The 21,721-nt window shown below is 40.4% G+C and overlaps 3 protein-coding genes and 1 long non-coding RNA gene across 5 annotated transcripts; 3 read left to right on the top strand and 1 right to left on the bottom strand.

Moving 5' to 3' along the window:
- Nucleotides 1-1,953: 1,953 nt before the first annotated feature.
- Nucleotides 1,954-10,629, top strand: rbm19 (RNA binding motif protein 19). 2 transcript variants are annotated; one of them, XM_088994307.1, is made up of 24 exons: nucleotides 1,954-2,093; nucleotides 2,177-2,359; nucleotides 2,434-2,547; nucleotides 2,666-2,701; nucleotides 3,642-3,870; nucleotides 4,121-4,371; nucleotides 4,452-4,511; nucleotides 4,619-4,697; nucleotides 4,806-4,877; nucleotides 4,982-5,188; nucleotides 5,263-5,393; nucleotides 6,803-6,930; nucleotides 7,010-7,106; nucleotides 7,207-7,317; nucleotides 7,745-7,945; nucleotides 8,016-8,085; nucleotides 8,173-8,333; nucleotides 8,413-8,473; nucleotides 8,588-8,667; nucleotides 8,741-8,796; nucleotides 8,914-9,030; nucleotides 9,124-9,229; nucleotides 9,600-9,720; nucleotides 9,823-10,629. In XM_088994307.1, exons 1-24 carry the CDS (start codon nucleotides 2,058-2,060, stop codon nucleotides 9,903-9,905), a joined length of 2,790 nt encoding a protein of 929 aa, XP_088850433.1. In that variant the 5' UTR covers nucleotides 1,954-2,057; the 3' UTR covers nucleotides 9,906-10,629. The 2 variants fall into 2 exon arrangements, with proteins under 2 accessions (XP_088850433.1, XP_088850432.1); XM_088994306.1 differs by having other exon boundaries at nucleotides 8,016-8,333.
- On the bottom strand, nucleotides 9,977-13,211 carry LOC148899223 (uncharacterized). Its single transcript, XR_016114701.1, has 2 exons — nucleotides 12,892-13,211; nucleotides 9,977-12,797 (listed from the first exon to the last, which is right to left on the bottom strand). It is a non-coding gene; the product is annotated as an uncharacterized LOC148899223 (long non-coding RNA).
- An 80-nt stretch (nucleotides 13,212-13,291) lies between these two features.
- plbd2 (phospholipase B domain containing 2) lies at nucleotides 13,292-16,869 on the top strand. The gene is made up of 12 exons (XM_088994308.1): nucleotides 13,292-13,533; nucleotides 13,613-13,706; nucleotides 13,811-13,969; nucleotides 14,247-14,347; nucleotides 14,424-14,638; nucleotides 14,815-14,909; nucleotides 15,316-15,476; nucleotides 15,610-15,702; nucleotides 15,810-15,881; nucleotides 15,974-16,126; nucleotides 16,212-16,374; nucleotides 16,458-16,869. The coding sequence occupies exons 1-12, from the start codon at nucleotides 13,322-13,324 to the stop codon at nucleotides 16,626-16,628; spliced, it is 1,689 nt and encodes a 562-aa protein (XP_088850434.1). The 5' UTR covers nucleotides 13,292-13,321; the 3' UTR covers nucleotides 16,629-16,869.
- A 563-nt stretch (nucleotides 16,870-17,432) lies between these two features.
- LOC148899221 (transmembrane protein 248) lies at nucleotides 17,433-21,555 on the top strand. Its single transcript, XM_088995504.1, has 7 exons — nucleotides 17,433-17,676; nucleotides 19,127-19,303; nucleotides 20,353-20,617; nucleotides 20,709-20,802; nucleotides 20,896-21,037; nucleotides 21,116-21,256; nucleotides 21,351-21,555. Exons 2-7 carry the CDS (start codon nucleotides 19,145-19,147, stop codon nucleotides 21,369-21,371), a joined length of 822 nt encoding a protein of 273 aa, XP_088851630.1. The 5' UTR covers nucleotides 17,433-17,676; nucleotides 19,127-19,144; the 3' UTR covers nucleotides 21,372-21,555.
- The last annotated feature ends 166 nt before the right edge of the window (nucleotides 21,556-21,721 follow it).

Below are 21,721 nucleotides of genomic sequence, written 5' to 3'. Positions count from 1 at the left end.
ACTCACTTTACCTCAGCCCTCAGCGGAGGCAGCGCTATGCAAATCAACCAAGCTACAACAGATCAGACCCGGAAACTTTAGCAGAAAAACCAAGTATATCTACTCACTTTTTTAACCCACAATGGCTGAAGGAGAGGACAACTTGCTGTCGCATGTAGGCCTATTCTCAAGAACAAATGAAAAAGATTTGTTTACTTTTATTTTCAACAAATAGTTCGTTTTGTGAACGTCTTGTTGTTTTTCTATATTAAACTGACATTTTGTAATTTAGCGTAAAATCTCTAAAGTCAAATAATGGATGAATGGTTATCCACCCATTCATCCATTATTTGAACCACTTATCATGAGAGGGTTCCGGCCGGGTGGGTGCAACTGACTTGGAGTACAGTAACTCGAGAGAACTTCTATTTATATCAGAAGTCCAAGATGGCGCCCGAGTAGGCAGCCTCAGCAAGTGCTCTCATGAGCCTTGCTTTTTTTTGGTTGTTTTTGTCTTGTTTTGTGTTTTCTTTTGTCACTTCGTGTTGTTGTGCATCGTGTGGAACGGATTGTTTTTCAGCATTTTTGACCACGACATTCATCAAGGAGGAGATTGTGCTGAGCGGTTGCGCCTTTTCAGCAGCATGAATATGCCAGGACTGTTTTTGAATGGGAGGAATGTCGGAGCCATTCGACTGCCATCGCTGGACACCAAAGGGGCCATTGTGCTTTTTTGCACCTGTAATGGGCAGCATCTTCACAGCCCCGCTTTGTTTAGCGGAAAGGTCAGTGCTGTTGGACAGTCTGCGGCTGGATGGATGCATGCATGGCTTGAGGAACCCGCGATAAGAAGAAAGGAGCGTCAGCGCAGAGCGCCGATGCGTATGTGGAACTGTTGCGGCTTGGAATTGAAGCAGATTTATGTGGAACAGGAGATGTGAGACAATCTCTTTTCGTCAATGGATGCTACAGCTGCGTGTTTGCTTTCAACATTTAGCTTGTAGTCGACGTGCACATTCCACCATGATGTCCCTGATCCACTGGTGGAAAGACGCTTTGATCCTCTCCTCTTTCATCTAGAACTGCTTCATGTCATCACAAAGAGGGTACAGCAAGTCCTGAAGAATGAATGTCTCTCTGTGTCTTTGTTTTGTCATATTGTCTCTATGCTGTCATATTATTTGTTATTTAGTTTTTTTTTTTTTTTTTGTTCTTTTGACTTCAAGACGGCGCCGCAGGAGTGGCTGCCTTTCCAGCAGCTCATGTATTTTGTTTTTCTACTCTCATTCCTTTCATCACTTTGCTGCTGTGAAATGTAAATTTCTCCACTGTGAGACTAATAAAGGCATATCCAATTTTCGCCATGCTGGGTGTCCACTTGTCATATAAATGAACTCTTATAAGTACAGTATCTAAAATTTATTGTTATGCAGTGGCGAACTAACATAATGGAACCACCAAAACTCCAAAAGAATGTATTTTGAGGCACTTCTACTGTTCTTCCCCCAAAATACTATCTTTTTGGAAGCCTACCACTCATTAAAACATCTCATCCCAAACTACTTCTACAATTCACTCAAGTCACAGGGTGTTATTTTCCAGTAATTGGAAAGTGTCCTTGAGAGTTTTAAAAGGTGCTTATAAATGAAATTTATTATTGTTATTATTATTAAAACTGCATTGCATTGTTGTCATTGTGCCCTATGTAATATAATTAACAGCTTAACAATTACTTTATCTGCAGTTTCATTTTCAAAACCCTTAATGTGATAGTTTGTTTGCACGAGATTAATAATTTTTTTGAAGAATGAACTGGTAAAAAAGACTAAAAGTTTTTTACACACTATCCATATAAACTTACATATAAACACAAACATTTAGGATACACCAGCCTGATCAGTTTCTAAAACACGCTCCACTCCACTAGATGGCGGTATTTGGAACTTACGGCGAAAACAAACCAACGAAGAAGAGGTCAACTCCAACATGGCGACCTAGTACGCCTTCCACGCTTGTTTTTTTGACAAATATCAAAAATATATTATATTTGCTTCATTTGAGAGATTGTACAACGGAAAATGTCGAGGCTCATCGTTAAAAACCTCCCGAATGGGGTAAGAAATACGCCTGGGTGATACAAAGTACAGCGGAACATTACGTTGGTTTATCAATCGACTTGAACGTAACTTGTGCTCAGATGAAGGAGGAGAGGTTCCGTGGGATGTTTGGGGCATTTGGCACCGTTACTGACTGCACCCTCAAGTTCACTAAGGACGGGAAGTTCCGCAAGTTTGGTTTTGTTGGGTTCCAAAGCGAGGAAGACGCGAACACAGCGTTAAAACATTTTAACAAGAGCTTCGTGGATACATCAAGAGTGACGGTGTGTTCTTGTGAGCCTGTTGTCAGCTTCACAAATGATGTTTCCGTGGTCACTGATGTTTGACTTGTGTGCAGGTGGAGATGTGTAAGGCATTTGATGACCCAACCAAAGCTAAAGCCTGGAGCAAACACACTCAGAGCTCGGAACCAGACAAACCAGCCACACAAACTAAAATTGCTGATAAATCGGTGAGCAGTTAATTTCATTCATCAACAGAAACGACCATGGAAAGAAATGTAGATTTGTTGCTTTGAAAAATTGTGTTCCAAGCTGTATTGGATTATCATGTAATTTTATGTTTATTAGGAGAAGGGGAAAAAGTCAACCAATGCACTGAAAAAGGTGAGTTGATTTCAATTATTGTTATATTGCAAATTTTTCTATTGTGGGACGATTAGAGGCTATCTGATTCAGATTATTATTTGTATTTAAGGGGGAGGCGGTGACTCGTCTACTAAATTCTGCTAATTGTCCATTCACTCGCCGTATAATGTGCACCAGCACAATCTAACTTCATCCAAAATGAGAGATATAATTTAAAAAAAAGAAAATATCATAACAATGGCGACCAATACTGTACATTGCTGTTGTTACACAGATCTGAGCTACAACATTAATTCTACATACAGCTGTAAATAATGAATGCCTCCCTGGTGGTAAACTAATCTGGACAAAATCCGACTTCAACGGACAGTTAGGACGGCGGAAAAAATCATTGGCACCGCCCTACCCACTCTCGAGGACTTGCACACTGCAAGAATCCAAACTAGGGCGCGGAAAATCCTACTGGACCCTCCGCACCCTGCCCACCACCTTTTCCAGCTACTCCCCTCAGGCAGGCGCTACCGATCCATGCGCACCAAATCCAGCAGACATTTAAACAGCTTCTTCCCCCAAGCCATTAACTCTTTGAACTCTTTCAACAGTAGCCAAAATGGAACTGTATAGTGCCACTTAGCAGTTTTTTTGACAACGATACTAGTGCAGCGTGTTCTACCGGAAACAAATTCCTTGTGTGTCCTACATACTTGGCAATAAAGATGATTCTGATTCTGATCTGCATTAAACTAGTTAGGAAGGCACATTTTTATCGTTCCTTTTGATTCCTCAGATGAGAATAAGTTATATAGAAAATGGATAGATGAATAGACTGGAAAGGTGTATCTAATGTTATGGCTAGTGAATGAATACCTGTATAAAATGTTCCTATAAACCATATCGACATCACCTACCCTTTGTTTATTTCCAAACCTACCCTGTCTATGTCTATCGTGTCCTTCAGCTCGAGGAGGATGAGGAGTTCAAGGAGTTCTTGTCAGTGCATCAGAATCGATGCCAAGTGCGCACCTGGGTGAATGATGCAATTCCTCAGCCAGTCGACCATAACAGCACCAAGGCAAAAAGCAAGGGGAAAAAGGCAGTTGATGATTACCTCAACTTTGACTCTGACCAGTCGGATGATGAATATGAGGAAAAAGAAGAAGAGGAGGAGGAAGGCAGTGACGAGGACTGTAAGTAACTGAAATAATTCAACAGATGAAAACTATCCCACCTCAGCGAGTTGTTGTGCAAAGATTGGACCAAATATAGCATATATATCAACAGATATCCCGAACTGTCTCCATATTTGTGAACTACTCTGTCAAGTCGTGACTGTAAAGTGTCCTTGAGAGTTTTGAAAGGCGCTTATAAATGAAATGTATTATTATTATATCACCAACAAGGGACAGTGTGGTAAAGTGGTGATGATGTATTTTATAGGTGCAACGCCGAAAGAAGCTCTGAAGTCCAACTTGTCAGATATGGAATATCTACGCTCAAAGATGGTACGAACTGAGGATGCTATGGACGAAAGTGATGAGAAGGATGACAAGCTGCAGGGGGATGAAGAGGAAGAAGATCTTGAACCTGCACAACTCAACGACAGCGCCTACAAAAGTGGGGACCGAAATCATACCGTCACGATGAAGAACTATGAGGACAATAAGCAGGGAAAAAGCAAGAAAAACAAGGTGACTAATTCATCCAATTTGCATTTAAAAAAAAGTATGTTATATGCTTCATTGTTTAGTTTACCCTGTTTTCCTTCCAGATTGAACCAACAACAGGGTTCACGGTTAAGCTTAGAGGAGTCCCGTTCAATGCTACAGAGGTGAATAGATTTCCAATTGTTGTCAAGGTTTATTTTTGTTCATGATAAAATATAATATAGCACACTGAAATTCATCACGCCATGATGTTATCTGCCCATGACAATAGCAACAAATAAAAGAATTCATGACGCCACTGAAGCCTGCTGCCATCAAAATTGGAAGGAATAAAAGTGGCAACAGAACAGGTATCATACAGGAAGCATATTTTCATTTGCTGTACGTATTGCTTCATTTGCTTGTTTGATTGACTATGGGTGTAAAATCGGCAAATCTCCGGCTTTTGTGTGTTTTAGGCTATGTATATGTAGATCTACACTCTGCAAAAGAGGTTGAAAAGGCTTTGAAGAAGAATAAAGACTATATAGGTGAGAGCTCTATACCCTTGTGTCATTCGCCTTTCTCATCCTTTTACCTGCGTGACACTAATAAATAAATCGAATGTGTTTTTAATCTTCCTGTGTGTCTTTAGGAGGACGCTATATTGAGGTATTCAGCGTTGAGGTATCCGGATGGAACAAGTCTGACCGAAAGGACAAAGTAATTGACAGAAACTTCATCAGGCAACTGAAGGAGGACGAAGAGGAAGAGGATGTTGCCGAATCAGGACGTCTCTTTGTCCGAAACCTCCCTTACACATGCACAGAAGAGGAAATCAAAAAAATGTTTTCTAAACATGGCGAGTTAAATGTCTGAATTGATGCCTTCCGTCGCAAGCGTAATAACGCTCCTTTGCATTTTGCATTATTCTAGGTCCATTATCTGAGGTGCTCTTCCCCATTGACAATCTAACAAAGAGGCCGAAAGGTTTTGCCTTCATAACGTACATGATTCCAGAAAATGCTGTGGCGGCTTTGGCCAAGCTGGATGGGCACATATTTCAGGTATATTTGACTTGATTCTGCAGGATCTTACATTTTTGTAAGTTGAGCCTGCTCTTTAACTCATTCACTGCCAGACGTGCAAAAATGTGGCAACTCCAGTGCCACGTCTGTGTAAGCTCTCAGTCGTACAGGAGTGGTCCATCGATGAGGTTTCTTCAGCCGTCATCTGTACAAATGTGAAGGTTTCGGACGTTTCGCCTCCTATCCAAGAGGCTTCGTCAGCGAACTAAAGTCTGACTGGTCGTATCGGCCCTATTTATATATCCCTAATGTAAGTAATGTAGTTTATTCCATACATTGTAAGAATGAAAATTGTAAAGAGCAGTACATTGGGGAGACTCAACAAATTCTCAAAAAAAGACTTTATCAACATCGCAGGGATAATATAAGTGGACCTCAATCGGCGGTACATTTGCACCTAAAAGCTAGCAACCACTCATTTGACGACAATGAGGTTAAAATCTTAGCGAAAGAACATAGATGGTTTGAAAGGGGGGTAAAAGAAGCGATTCTTATAAAACAACAAAATCCTTCATTAAACCGGTCTGGTGGGGTGAGGTTCAATTTGGATCGTTCATACAATAGCCTGCTTAGGCAAAACAGGTTAGGCAACTTTCGTAATGCTGATGAGGGTCGTTATGCTGATGAGGTGATACCGGTGGGAGTGGGGGTAATAGGCCAGTCGTTAGTCAGGAATGTAGGAACAATCAGTGGGGCCACAGGGAGGGGTCCTCTGCCCCCCCAACCTGAGAGTAGGGACCTATCATAACTGTGTCCGGCGCTACTATGTCTGGACATTAGGGATATATAAATAGGGCCGATACGACCAGTCAGACTTTAGTTCGCTGACGAAGCCTCTTGGATAGGAGGCGAAACGTCCGAAACCTTCACATTTGTACAGATGACGGCTGAAGAAACCTTCTCATCGATAAACTCCAGTGCCAGGGTTTTTGTCATTTTCACTCAAATTGCAGGACCCACGGAATATTGAGTTTTAGGACGATAAAAACATTCAATGCAGCGTAAGAAACCTTAGGCTCTTTTCTTTCATCATAAAAAATAGCTAGTTCCTAAGTCATATGGGTCTGGAGTTATATAAGCTTGAAATGAGGGCAACGTCCAAAATGCAATGCAATACATAAAAATTGGTTTATATAGCGCTTTAACAACAGCTGAAGCTGTAACAAAGCTCAAACATGGAAAAAAGGGAAATGTTGCCCCCTCGTGGAAGGGAAAAAATTGACAAGAGGTCTTACCAGCGCTTTATCGCCACCCCCGCAAAAAAAAAAAAAAACTAACAAATTCTCGAATGGCGCTCTACGTCACATTTTCAATTCCCGAATAAATTTGTGAATGGCAGTAAATGACTTAAGGTAACGTCAAAATTAATGTTGTGGGGTTTTTTTTAGGGACGGATGCTTCACCTGCTCCCATCCACAGTTAAGAAGGAAACAAACAAATCTACAGAAGCAGGCGGTCCCGGCTCCTCATCTTATAAACGTCAAAAGGAAGCAAAAAATAAAGCTTCTCGTTCCGGGTAAGCACCTCCCCGTTAAAGCTCTTGTGCTCTTTTATTTTGGTGTCCTTTAATTGAATTATTTCTTTCTTTTTTCAAGTTCGCACAACTGGAATACACTCTTTCTGGGCACAAGTGCCGTAGCTGATGCCATTGCGGAAAAATATAACACCACCAAAAGCCAAGTTTTTGACCATGTAACGTCATCCTGTTTTTCACAATAATCTTCAAAAATATTGGACTGTGAAATTTAATTTGTGTTTCCTTTTATTTCCCTTTTTGTCGCCGTCTCTTCAGGAGAAAAAGGGAAGTGTCGCAGTGCGAATGGCTCTGGGGGAGACGCAGATTGTCCAAGAGACTCGCCAGTTTTTAATAGACAACGGTGTCAGTTTGGATTCCTTTAGTCAGGTACGGTTTGACTGAAGCACCCGCGAAGCAGCGGTCACCTTTCTTCTACATTACAGTTCCGTATTTTCCGGAGTATAAGGTGCACCCCCAATGAATGGTGTATTTTCACACTTTTCCCATATATAAGACGCACCGGACTATAAGGCTCACCTTCAATGAATGAAAAAAGTTTTCAGAATATAAGGCACACACCATTAGAAGGCGCTATACTCTAGTAGGGGGTGGGGTTAAGCACGATTTCTTCTATAGGGGAAATGGAGTCGCTGGCTGCTGGCAGTAGTTGCGAGACCTGTTGTGGCTCAATATTACTTCACATATAAGGCGCACCTGCATATAAGGCGCAGAGTCATCTTTTGAAGAAAACCACGGCTTTTGGGTGCGCATTATAGACCGGAAATATGTCAACGCCGCTTTGTCTGGTGCATAGGCAGCTGCGGAGAGGAGCACAACTGTGATCTTGGTGAAGAACCTCCCAGCCGGATTGACCGTGTCAGAGCTGGAGCAGCTCTTCTCCACTCACGGTTCTTTGGGGCGAGTTCTACTGCCGCCCTCCGGCCTCACCGCCATCATCGAGTTCCTGGAACCTACTGAAGCAAAGCGAGCTTTTACGAGGCTCGCCTACAGCAAGGTGGGTTTAGCCTGGTGTGTTGTGCATTAGGAGAAGAGATAAACTTACCAGGTTTATTTTTGTACCGCAGTTCCAACACGTCCCGTTGTATTTGGAGTGGGCGCCTGTAGGGGTGTTTGTTGCGACTAAAACAGCGCCAGGTATGACACCACATTTGCTGTCTTATGAAGACCTCAACTATTACTATTTTCATATGAACAATAAATGTATGGATTGGTTTAACCAAGTGAAAGCACACCCCGGGGAGGAGGAGAAAAAGCAACAGAAAGATGAAAAAGACAACGATGAAGAAGAAGAGGAGGAGGAGGAAGAAGAAGACTCTGCTCCAGGTTCCACACTTTTCATCAAGAATATAAATTTCAGCACGTCCGAAGAAACACTTCGAAAGGTACACTTTTGTAACTCTTAATAAAAAAGAAATTCATGTCCATGTTTTTACTTGCTGTTAATTTGGTCTTTTCTGATAGACTTTCTCCAAATGCGGCAAGGTGAAGTCATGCACCATCTCCAAGAAAAAAGACAAAACAGGTATTTCGTGGTAAAAAACCACAATGACATTTAACCCATCGCCTATGCAGAAAGAAGCATAACCGGTTTAATTTATGGGTTGTGTTTTAAACTAATACTTGCTCCGACTTGCAGGGAAATTACTGTCAATGGGCTATGGTTTTGTTCAATATTATAAGACTGAGTCAGCACAGAAAGCCTTGCGACAGCTCCAGGTATTTTATTTTTTTCTGTTTCCTTTTTAAATTTGACACCAACTCATTTGTCATATGCCCTCCCTCCTCCCAGCACTCCAATGTTGATGAACACAGCTTGGAGCTAAAGATTTCAGAGAGAGCTACAAGGTAAAAATATCAAGTGGCCCATGCACTCAGTGTGGCAACGAGCTTGATGTGGACAGCCATGTCTTGTGCCCCCAGTTGACTATTAATCAACATTGTTGTTGGCTTTCGTTTACGCAGGTCTGCTGAAGTGCCTCGCAAGAAAAAGCAAGTGGACAAGAAGCAAACGGATTCAAAGATCCTCGTGCGAAATGTGCCCTTCCAAGCCCGTGTCAAAGAAATTCGAGAACTTTTCTGGTAGCAGTCACGTACACCCACAGCAACCGTACATGAATCACTTTTTAAATGGGCAACGCGTTGATTCACGATTTCTTCTGTTGGTTGTCTCAGTACGTTTGGAGAGCTGAAAACAGTCCGTCTCCCAAAGAAAACAGCGGGTACAGGGAATCATAGAGGTTTTGGCTTCATTGACTTTGTCACCAAGCAGGATGCCAAGGTTTGGGCAAACACACACAGTATTCATGTTTATATAACCCTGTCTTGTCGTCACCACTTCACTCATTCACTGCCGGACGTGTGCAAAAATGTGTCCACTCCAGTGCCAGGGTTTTTGTCATTTTCACTTGAATTCCAGGACCCACAGAATATTGAGTTTTAGGACGCCATAAACATTCAATGCATGCTGCCCCTTGTGGAAGGGGAAAAACATTGCCAAAAGGTCTTGCACCCAAGCAAGAAAAAACAAAACCTGAACAAATTCGTGAATGGCGCTCTATGTCTAATTTTCAGTTCCCAAATAAATTTGTGAATGGCAGAGAAAGAGTTAAATGATCATACGATACTGATATACTTGTCTTGATTTCCAGAAAGCATTTGCTGCCTTGTGCCACAGCACCCATCTTTACGGGAGACGTCTTGTGCTAGAATGGGCTGACACTGAGGAAACAGTGGAGACACTGAGGCGGAAAACAGCAGAACATTTTCATGGTAAATTATTTTAAGTACTCGAAAAGCGTGTGTGTGCGCGTGTGTGTGATTAGTGCAATCAAGGTATTCATTCTTGTCAACTTTCTCATTTTTCAATTTCAGTGGCCAGCAAAAAGCAACGAAAAGCCGAAGTGCTCGGGGGAATTCTGGAAGACATGGAAACACCACATGATGCGGAGGACTGAAACTGAAGCTGTTGCCTACATCGAAGCCAAAAGGAATTGAGCAGTTGAGCGGTCCGTTTTGACGATCTAAAGTTTGTAGGTTTGATTGCTAGCTACCTCAACAGCCTGTTGAGATATTGTTCAGAAAAATGCGCCTGTCGATCTGGATGGTGTGTGATTCAAGAATTTTCATACATTACTGGAGATACCAACACCATTAATCATGTTAGTATGGAAGGAATTAAGTACTCTAAAAAATCATCAGTCACAAGAAGTGTTAAAAATTATATATTGAACAGTCTTGATCTCAGATGATGATCTGCACAAAATATGTGAAATATGTTTTTATTTAAAGGACAACCGACGTCACTTTTTTGTTTTTTAACTGACACCAGAAAAACGTTTTATAGCATCGAAAATACCCAAAACATGCAGTATGATATTTGTAGTCAAATGCAAAACACCAATAAAAATGACTTAAAGTGTCCAAAATCCGCAAAAAATTGAGCTGCGAATTGGGCATTTTCAGAAGTCCCGCCCCCCTTTTGTGACGTCACGCCAAGACGTCTTGCATTGCTGGTGAATCAAAACAATGGCTTCAGATTCGGTGAATATGCTTTCTTGTTACACATCCAGTTGTGAATATGATTCAAATAGTCCTGAAGAGGAAAGCATACATGTTTGCAATCGATTAAATAATTTATTTGGGCCATTTTGAGGGAAACAGGCGGGGGGGGGGGGGGGGGGGGTCTCAAAAAGAGGCAGAAAAATGGCGACCAGGTCTGGTGAGCAATGAATCAGCTCGTTTCCACAGCTGATACATTCTTTCCATGGAGTTTGCCTCCCTCTTCTGGCGGCTTTTGGGTGTGAGACATGGTTTAAAAAAACAGTACAGCAAAATACATTGACCGAAAGACGCTACAATGCGTCTTTTTTTACGGTATATAAATATAAAAAACATGTGGTCTTGTGTGCTGTCGTGTCAAATATGCAAGTTGTGATTAGCTAGTCTTATTTTGAAAGTCCATCCTTCTATCAACTTTCTATGCAGCTCGTCCTGCACAGTGTACACTTGTTTTTAAATTGGAAAAAGCCAAAAACAATCGTTTATTTGAGCTTGGCGTTAATAGATCTGTTACTAAAAATAGGACCAACGTCTCTGAATTTTGGAATTTGTAGTTTTCTATCTGCACATCGACATACAGTAAAGTCTCGTTATATCGATATTCAAGGGAGTCCGAAAAAATATCGATATAACCGGGACTATCGATATATCCGACTCTGTTTGCATGTAATTTTCTCCGTGCGTGCATAGAAATAGTATCGATATAACCGGGACTATCGATATATCCGATATCGATATAACGAGACTTTACTGTATATGTGTTATTTATTTCTTGATGATTTATTCCCTTTGAACTATGGCTCCAAAAAAAATATTCGATTCACCAATCATCCAATATGAGGTCATACGCTGTCATTGCGTGTCTTCGATTGTGTTAATCTCTGTACTTTGGTCTTTAAACGGACAATGATTTCTTTTCCACCCTTGTCATTTTCCTGCAGGTGTGAATACACAAACGAACAATGGGGCGCATCAAACAACCGTATTGACACACTTTGTGGTGGGGTCTTGGCGCGCTTCAAAACAGACTGTGGTTAGTTACAAGTCTGTGTACAAACTTTATCAGATATGCACTAACTTTGGGGTACAATAAATATTTTTCTGCTCACAGGTCATCGTGGGCCGGCAGCATGCGACATTTTAGACTGAGCACAAGTTCCTATTGGTCCATTCAATATAGGTCCTACGTGAATGACTTGTGACTGACACTAAATTATTTTGCAGGCTCTACAACCACATATGGGGAAAAAATCAAAATGTAGCTCTCATAAACTAAATATGACATTTTAACTACTTTACGACCAAATAATATTTGCATACTTTAAGCTTTGCATACTTTACTAATGGTACACAAAGACTTTGGAATGAATCAGAGTCTGTTTCCGGGCAAATTTTAATACATGCATACATACATCAGAATTACATCAAAATTATCTGGTCATAGTCTCACTTTTTTGTTTCTTACTAACACAGCAGTACATATGCACCTAAAAGCTAGCAACCACTCATTTGATGACAATGAGGTTAGAATCTTAGCAAAAGAACATAGATGGTCTGAAAGGGGAGTAAAAGAAGCAATTTTCATAAAAAAAGCTAAATCCTTCATTAAACCGATATGGTGGGGTGAGGTTCAATTTGGATCGTTCGTACAATAGCCTGCTTAGGCAACATAGGTTAGGCAACATTAGTAATGCTGATGTGGTGATACTGGAGGGAGTGGGGCAATCAGGCCAGTCGTTAGTCAGGGATGTAGGAACAATCGGCGGGGCTGCAGGGAGTAGTCCTCTGCTCCCCCCAACCTGAGAGTAGGGACCTAACATAGCAGTGTCCGGCGCCGCCATGTCTGGACATTATGGATATACATATTATATATTGTAATGTTCAGTGCTTGTGTTGTGCATGTTTGGGGGCTGGGCTTGTTGGGGTCCCGTGACGACACACACGGAGAGAAGGGAGGACCCAAGAACGGGGGTTAGGCAGTATGCCTGGGGGATTGTCTGCGCGTGAGTTGTGGCGGAACAACAGCTCCTGTTTGTGTGATAAAACTGCTAAATTTGTTAATAAAATACCGACCTGCTATACCAGCGGCTCTGCGCATCATTTGTCACGCTGAGGGGCATTACAATATATAGACACCTCCGGGGTGCCGCCATTAATGGATACAGAATCCCTCGTGGCAGCGACTGCACTCCCAGCTTCGTCCTGGCGTCGCGCCGTAATGGCGGACTCGCGCTTATTTCGGCACGGATTGCCAGCATAATCAGCATAGAGACGGCCGCGCTCGGCCCCTGTTGACACAGGCATACCAATCACGCAAGGCACGGCTTCCTCCTCTACCTTTAAAGCAGCCAAGCCGCTGTGCTGAACGGCTTCCTCGTTTACCTTCCACGTATCAAAGCTGCCGATTTTTTTTCTTCTTCAACAGTCGGACGTGGGACGGGAAATAACCCAGGCCTTCTGACACCAAATGTAATGCCCTTCAGCGATACAAATGATGCACACAGTAGATGGTATAGCGGGTCGGTCTTTTAATAACAAAAACTCCTCTTTGTCGGGTCCTCACTTCTCTCCGTGCCGTCACGCTTCCCCAACAAGCCCCGTCCTCAAACATGCACAACACAAGCACCGGACGTAACAGTACTTATAAATGTATGTATTTTTACATGCGTGTATTTTTTAATTTACCTTGGTTTACACTTTGTTTTTACTGAATTCGCGTTGGCGTTGTCTGTAAAAAAACGAAAGCTTAAAAAAAATCTCAGCTATGATCATGTGACAACTCCTTTAAATCATGTGACTCATTCGTGTAACAATGGCTTGCCACTCGGTGAAGATGTCTTTTTTGTGTAGGTATACCCTTATTTTTACACTTAGTTGTGTTTTACCTGTACCCAATAACTTGGCTGGAGCTGAAGTACAAACGGCAGTTATTGACCAAATCACGGGGCAACTCTCTCTCCTGGAGGGTTACAGAGAAGATTTTGTGGCGTGGGCTAACTTTACCGACGATATTCAAACTTCAGGGTAGGTCGATTACCAGGGTGAAAACATAATTACTCGAATTTCTGATTTAATTGAGTCCAATTTGTTCGCGTTAAACCAGTTGGAGTTTCTTGGAGGTGACTACAAACAGTCAATACAATGACAGTATCCAAGCCTATGCTGCCGGAGCCGTGGAGGCTGCAGTCACATCTCAGGTCGACCTCTAAAAACACTCAATTACCCTTGCTTGGTTGCACTGGGTCTACCAAGTGTTTAATTTTAGTATGTTTAATTTTCTTATGGGTATTTCTGTGTTTAGCTTATCTACAAGCACTGGATGAACACTCTCATGGGTTACTGCGGACCTTTCTCGAAAGATTCTGGTTACTGTGATCGCCTTAAGAATTTCATCACGATCAACCTAAAGTGGATTCAGGAGCAAATTGAGACGCAGCCAAATTCGCCTTACTGGTACCAGGTACATCTCCTATGTGAATAAATGTCCCATCTTCTTGTGTTTCAGGTCAAGTTGAAAAGTGTTAAAGTTAAAAAATAAATGAGAAGAGAGTTGAATAATTCAGTGTGATTTTAAATAAATCTAATTATAAGATTGTTTTTTTTTTTTTTGGGAGGGGGGGTTATGACATTAGTTTTGGGACTATTGCAAGTCAACCATAAATTATTATTGCAGTCAAAATATGGACCGCAGAAAATAAACATGTCTCTTTAAAATTATTGTTGTATTTATCTGACAGGTTCGTCTAGCTCTTCTTCAGCTCAAAGGTCTGGAGGACAGTTACAATGAAGAACTCTCGTTTCCTTCTGGCCAAATGACTTTTGATCCATTTGGTTTCCTGTAAGTAGATATGATTTACATTAAATAGGATGAAGTAACCGCCAAACAAATGAAATTGCCTTGTATTACCAACCAGACTCTTCCAAATGGCTGGAGATCTGGAAGATTTGGAATCAGCTCTAAATAAATCCAGTTTGACTCGGCCACTAGGATCCGGCTCATGCTCAGCTCTCATTAAGCTGCTGCCAAACAATAAGGATCTTTTGGTGTCACATGACACATGGGGCACCTACCAGTCAATGTTGCGAATCATGAAGAAATACTCATTTTCCTTCAAAGTTTCTCCATTAGGTATTTTTATGACTCTTGTCCTGTATTTTGTGTTTAAACAGTTTATATACAAGTTACGGTTACTAATGTTTTTAAGGGTGACAAGAAGTTGTTGCCAAAAATGTGAAATGTCCATTCCTGATTACAATGTGTTTTAAGTTTAGTAGTGTGATAATATGTATTAATTTTGTCCCCAGACAATCTTATCCTCCCCGGACAGATCCAGGCATTCTCCTCCTACCCTGGTTCTATTTTTTCTGGAGATGACTTTTATATCCTCAGTAGTGGCTTGGTAAGAGCTATCGGCGGCTATGATGCAACGATAATGATTTAAAGGAAAAGTCAAGTCAAAAATGTTCTTTCCAATAATATATTCTGCATGGTAACCAATCACAGCTCAGCTCAGCTCGCGAACATCTTATGATCAAACACAGCAAAGGCATGAACTATGCTCGTTTGTGACATGAGCTGCTGCATTGTCATTTTCAGTGGCAAAATGGCCGCATCGTGAGCAATAAAATCAGATGGATTTTGCTGCTCAATTCATATTACACAATCACAATAATAACCAGAGTGCCGTGATTAGACTAATGGAGCTCCATAGAACATATTGTTGTAAAGATTTTTTTTTCCACTTGACCAAGAAAAGCTTTGCCGACAGTGCAAAACTGAATTACTTACTCATCCTGTGGTTGTAGGTTACCCTGGAAACCACCATTGGAAACAGCAACCCTGCTTTGTGGAAGTTTGTTCAACCCACCGGCACCGTGATGGAATGGCTCAGAAATATTGTGGCTAATCGTCTGGCAGTCACTGCCAAAGCCTGGGGGGAGTTATTCAGCAAGTACAACAGTGGCACGTAGGTTTCAAGTCTTCTTCACCTCCTAAAAATGCTCATGTTGTGAATTTCATCTGGACACCTGTCTCAATTCTTAAGTAAAGAATAAAATAGAAATGCTCATTTTCGATTTTGGACCATGCATGCTTTTTAGGTACAACAATCAGTGGATGATTGTGGATTATAACAACTTCAGTCCAGGCACAACCAACATGGAAGACCTGTTTGTTGTATTAGAGCAGATTCCGTAAGTCTAACAAACATATTCGATTTAGGGTTTTTTTATTTATTTGTTACAAATATTCCTCTTCCGGTAAATTTGTTACAAATATTCCTCTTCCGGTAACATTTCAGGGGTCACATTTCTTTTATGGATAAAACAGAAGAATTACTTCAGAAAAGATACTGGGCAAGTTACAACATACCGTAAGTATGGATTCACAATATTTACAGTATGTTTAATGTGACCTGCCCATGTCTGCAGTTTATTTCATTTTTTGGATCATATCTGATGGAAGGTACTATGAGGACATATTTAATGCGAGCGGCTGCAATGAGCTGGTGAAAAAGTTTGGCTCGTGGTTCTCCCTGGACCAGAATCCCCGTGCTCAGATATTCAAGAGAGACCAGAAAGCAGTGACAGACGTTGCCTCCATGATGCACCTAATGAGGTCTAGATTATGATGCGACTGTAATGAACTTTTTTGCATTTAAATGCATCATACTTTTTCGATACTTTTGTTTTTGTCTGTTTAGGTATAACAACTTCAAAGAAGACCCCTTGTCACGTTGCCAAGACTGCAATCCACCTGAGAATGGAGAGAACGCCATTTCCGCTCGCTCAGACCTAAATCCGGAAAACGGCACCTATCCATTTGGTGCCTTACGGCAAAGGTCCCATGGAGGAACAGACATGAAGGTGTTTGTCTGTTTTGATATTCTATGAATCAATTCATCGGCCCTGCCTGAAACACACTGATGCATGATGTCCGTTTTGTGCAGATGACCTCCTATGGAATGTATCGTCGGTATGAGATGCTGGCTGTAAGTGGGCCGACTTGGGACCAACAGCCCCCCTTCCAATGGAGCATGTCTCCATACAAAGACCTGCTGCACATGGGTCAGCCTGATATTTGGGCCTTCAAGCCTGTAAAAGTCACCTGGACACCTTGATTGCGATAATGCCTGACATAGAGACTGTGGATGGATGGAGTAGTAGTGGTTTTGGCAAAGGGAAACAATGCTAAATGGAAGTACTGTAATTTCTCAGATTTATCATCATTGATTGTATTCTGTTTTTTGTTTTTTTTGCTTCTTTTGCACAACAATGAAAGCACACAAGGGAGATTTGAATGTGATGGAATATGAACAAATCATTTACAGCCTGTGCAATTGTAAAATTGTTTTGCATTGATTTATGTTTGAATTGTCTTTGTTAACACTAAATCACGTTCAATTTATTATTATTTAACAGGTTTTATTTTATAATTGTTGTGTAATCACCATATGCTTTTAGCATTTCTTTGGAAAATCATACTCTGAATAAACCCACCATTTGGATATAATGTTATATTTCACATTCATTCCACATAACTAATCGCCCTGAAAGATGTGCAGAATATGACATCTATGCTTCAAATCCAAACATGAACGTTTTTTGTGGGTTTGTGGAAAAGTGCATTTTTAGGTCGTGTTAAATTATATACATATTGCACCAAAAACAGCCAAAGGTGCACACTACTTGTTCCGTATATGAAATCTTAAGAGATAAACGAGAAATATAATTGCTTCAGAAATTACAATGTAATTGTCAGAAGTAATGAAATGGACCAATGGATTCCATGGCTGCATGCGGCAGGCTGATAGACTCGTAAACAAGTAATGTCACCAACAGGTGACCAAAATTTACGTGGGTCTGGTCACCCAACCAGTTTATAGGCTTACCGTAAACTGGTTTAGTGTCGTAAAGAAGCGACTCGTGTCGTTGTTGTCAAGCCGACACCTGTACTCCATGCATCGCTTCCCAAATCCAATCTACGTACTGTTATGATACCCCTCCATCTCATTTGTTGGGTTTCGTCATTTGGTTAAGGAGAAATGAAAGGACGGTTACTTTCCAACGGAGGAAGAGGGCGCACCGTTTAAAACAAATTCGACTTCCCTTTTCCTGACTGAAGTGCTGCTGACGCAAGTCTCTTTCCCTGCGGAAAATATTTGCTTAGTAAGAAAATTACACACACGAGGACATTAACTGTTACATTTATGAAGGATCACTCACCGGTGTTATTCTTCGCTAATTTTGGAATTGCCTATTTTGAATTCAGGCGTTTATCTGTTTGTACGCTACAGTGACCTAATATTCCACCACTGTTTCTGTCCGGTGAACCGAGCGCACTCTGTACTCGCAGTCGTATATAATTGCATATTTGTGAAGTACAGTACGTAATCGTTTTTCGTGGGATTTTCCAAGTTATGCAGCTTATGATGACCTATTAAACGTTTCCCTCCATGCTGATTCTTGAAATTTCCGAATACGACAACGAGAAACGGGGGAAAATTGATTGAAGTTTACGCTCTTTTTGCTAACACTACAGTTTATAAAAGTGAGTTACTTGTATTTTTATAACTCATAGAAATGGTAGAATATATATTTTTTTCTCAAGCATGTTTCAAGCAAAAAGAAGCATTAGCATATAGTATATTTCTAGAGCTCTCAATTTTCTTTCCTATTATTCAGTGACATTCATTTTTGATTTCTGACGAACATCTGTCTGCATTCGATCGTTGATATTTGCTAATTTATATTTTGAATCTTTTCTTGTGTTTTCTGTTCTTGTTTTGAATTTCCAAATCTTTCCAATGGTACCTTACTCGTTAAGATCTGCCAAAAATTAAGAACATTATGAGAGTTTAAACTGTAATAAAGAACTCGGTCACAAATTTTCATCCTTTTAACTGTAATTACAGGCAGAAAATCCCCTCATATTTCGAAAATTTAAAATAATTAATTCTGTGATTATTATTAAAAATTATAATATTAAAATATTATTAAAAAGTGTAATTATTAAAAATTATTTCCTTATTATTTGTCATAGAACAATAATGTTTACATCATTTTAAAGCTATTTAAATGCACTTTAATATGGTATTAGAAAATGTGTGATGAATTATTATTGAAATATTTTGTCACATCTCTAGTATATGTGCTGGCCGCGACGATTATCCACTTGTGACAAAAAGAAAACATTTTATTACTATTTTAGCAATGATTATTCTTCACCATATGTAATGGGGTTGAAACTCGAGCGTTTTTAGGTAAGACTGTGCCTTTTTTCCAAAAATTGTCTATACTGTATCGCTAGATATCCATACATACGCATACACACCCCCTACACGCACGCGCACACACACACACACGCACGCACGCGCACACACGCGCGCACGCACACACACACACACACACACACACACACACACACACACACACACACACACACACACACACACACACACACACACACAAACAGGACACATACAGGAGCCTAATTTCTAGTTCAGTGTCAATGTGTTTTTGTGTAATCACTCCTATCCTAAAGTGAAAAATGAACATATGGTCACTCATATTTTCATGAGATTTGTGATGTGTGTTTCCTGTGGTTACTTAATTTCAGGTTCAATTGTCTTCCACGATGGCGTCTTGGCATCCACTTTGCAATTTACGAGATTATGTGTCGCAGAACCCACCGGTTGTGACATTTTTCTTGTGTCTCCTGATGTTGGCTATTTCATTTATATGCCTCAGTGCTTACAGCAATAATTACCCTTTGCCCAATCCTGACACAGCAAAGGTGAGTTCTGCTTTATTTGTCTCACGTTTGGGAGAGAGTGGGACGTTTTATATCAAGTGCAAGTTGGAACCAGCATGACTCAGTGGCAAGCAGTTGTATTGTCCTTGTCAATTCATTCATTTTACAAGTTGAAATACTCCAAAAAGACATGTGATGCGGTCTTGTGTTTTTAATTTTGTTTTCTGTCATGTTGCAACAGGGACAATATTATTAGGATGAATAAGAATGAATGTTTTCATGATCATTCTGCAATTTATGATAGATTCACTGACAAGTTACCTAGTTAATTATCTGCCTTATTAGGCAAATGTTTCATTTAAGTGGAAACAATATCCACACTGACAGTAAAAAAAATATGTGCAAATAAAGTTATATATATATTGGGTAAACAAGAAACAAAATAAGCATTTTGAGAATGAGAGATACAATTCAATAAAAAACATGGATGCAGTTAGACAGTTCAAATGCCACCGACGTCGAGTCATTAAGTGTCTACCTATATCTTCCTCGGCAATGGCAGATACTGTAAGTGCACATGAACAGTCAGTTATCGTCTGCCTCATGTGACTGACAACACAGAATTCCTGCTTTGTCTCACAACAAAGTGATAAGACAGTATCAGGGAGAAAGAAAGAAACAAAGTCTATTTTCTTATCCTCAGGCTAAACAGACAATTCTGTAAGCTTATAAGTAACAAAAACAGTGCAAAGAAATGTAGTTTATTAAGCAATCTGGATTTTTCTTGTCTGTACTTATAATGCATATAAAAATATAAACACCTTTTTTTTAAAATAAGTGCTGCTTAGCGCTGTTGGATTGGATTGGATTGGATATGCCTTTATTAGTCTCACAGTGGAGAAATTTACATTTCACAGCAGCAAAGTGATGAAAGGAATGAAAGTAGAAAAACGAAATACATGAGCTGCTGGAAAGGCAGCCGTCTTGAGGTTTGTTCTAGAGGCATCGCAGAAATTAACTTCACCTAAGCGTCACTTTTTTGGGGCTCCCAGCGTGATCATCTTTATGTCAAATGCCGCTTTGTCTCTCAGGACTGGAACCATCTCCTCTCTACGTTGGCACTCTTCCATCTGTGTGTTAAAAGCAATTGGAGTTCAGATGAGCTGATGTCGCCAGGCCCTTCTGCACTTATTGAACATAACAAAAATAGAGACGCTTCACTCGACATTACACCACAGCCGGCACATGTTACCAGTTTGCATCTAAAGGTTCCTCTGACTATCACGAACAGCCCTGGCCTTCCAAAAGATGTTGATGTTTTCACAACCTTGAGAGCCAGTCAGTTGCATCTTGGGGGTTAGTTTTGCATTTCAGCACTTAGATTTGTGAAAAACAAGAATGCCTTTTAATTATTTATCATGTGCAATTGTTTTTTTTTTCTCTTTAGGCAATGAGATTGTGAATGTAGATATCCACCGTGAAAATGATACCTATACCTGCCTTACTTTAAGAGCCTCAACCACTCTCTTCCCTATGAGCCGGTGTGTTTGACTGCACTCAAGTTGCATTTTTTACTTGTAAGTATGCTGATGCTATAATATATTGTTTATATTTTGCATAATGTTTGTTTGTAGGCTTCCCCCAGAGTGTCCTGCATCAAGCAACGTCCATTCACCTGTCCATGTGGAGGCAACAGATCAGTCACCACCAGCATCACAAGCCTGCTATGGTCTTCTCTACAAGAATGACCCTACTCTCACTATTATGTTAACAAAAGTATGGCGTTGAAGAAATATAAATAAAGTGTTCTGCCAAATAACACATCACCTTGCAATTTGTTTTCATCATTTCTAGGAGGAGCAGTCGGTGGCAGTGCGACATCTGATGGAAGTCAGTATGTGTCTGATAGGAGTTTGTTTAATACTATGTTTAGCCGCAAGCCTCTCGCATTCAAAGCTGCGCAACTACCACAGGAACGAGCTGGACCTTCAAAATGTAAATGTCATTTCATGTATTATTGTACAGGTGTGAAGCATGCCTAACTTTGTTTTTGATTCTCAATTACATTATTGTTTTTTATTTGTTGCAGGAACCTTTGATTCCTACGTGAACAATTTCATCGAGTGAAAGATTCAGTCCAGGGAGAAAAAAATATCCTTTTATCCAATGGGATCCTCATGAAAAGTTTTTATTTAAGATGTACTGTAATTCTCAACCAGTTTTCTGTTAACTGTTATTCAGTGTATCCGGTGTCAATATCTGTCAGATTTAAAGTAAAGCTGAAAGAAAAACAATCAATTCTGTTGCTGTTTTATTGTACTTAATGTTGCATTGCACCACTGCATGCACACCCTTCAGTTTGGTGTCTCTCATTTCACACAATACACACTACATGCAATCTTGATCTTGTTGTGGTGTGCAAAAATGTATATAGAATGTAAATTTAATTTTCCCCAGTGG

The sequence above is a fragment of the Hippocampus bargibanti genome, linkage group LG04, assembly GCF_051943395.1.
Source record: "Hippocampus bargibanti isolate YZ-2025 linkage group LG04, ASM5194339v1, whole genome shotgun sequence".
Lineage (NCBI taxonomy): Eukaryota > Metazoa > Chordata > Actinopteri > Syngnathiformes > Syngnathidae > Hippocampus > Hippocampus bargibanti.
The sequence above is the reverse complement of the archived record's forward strand: the minus strand, read 5'-3'. Positions and strand labels throughout refer to the sequence as shown.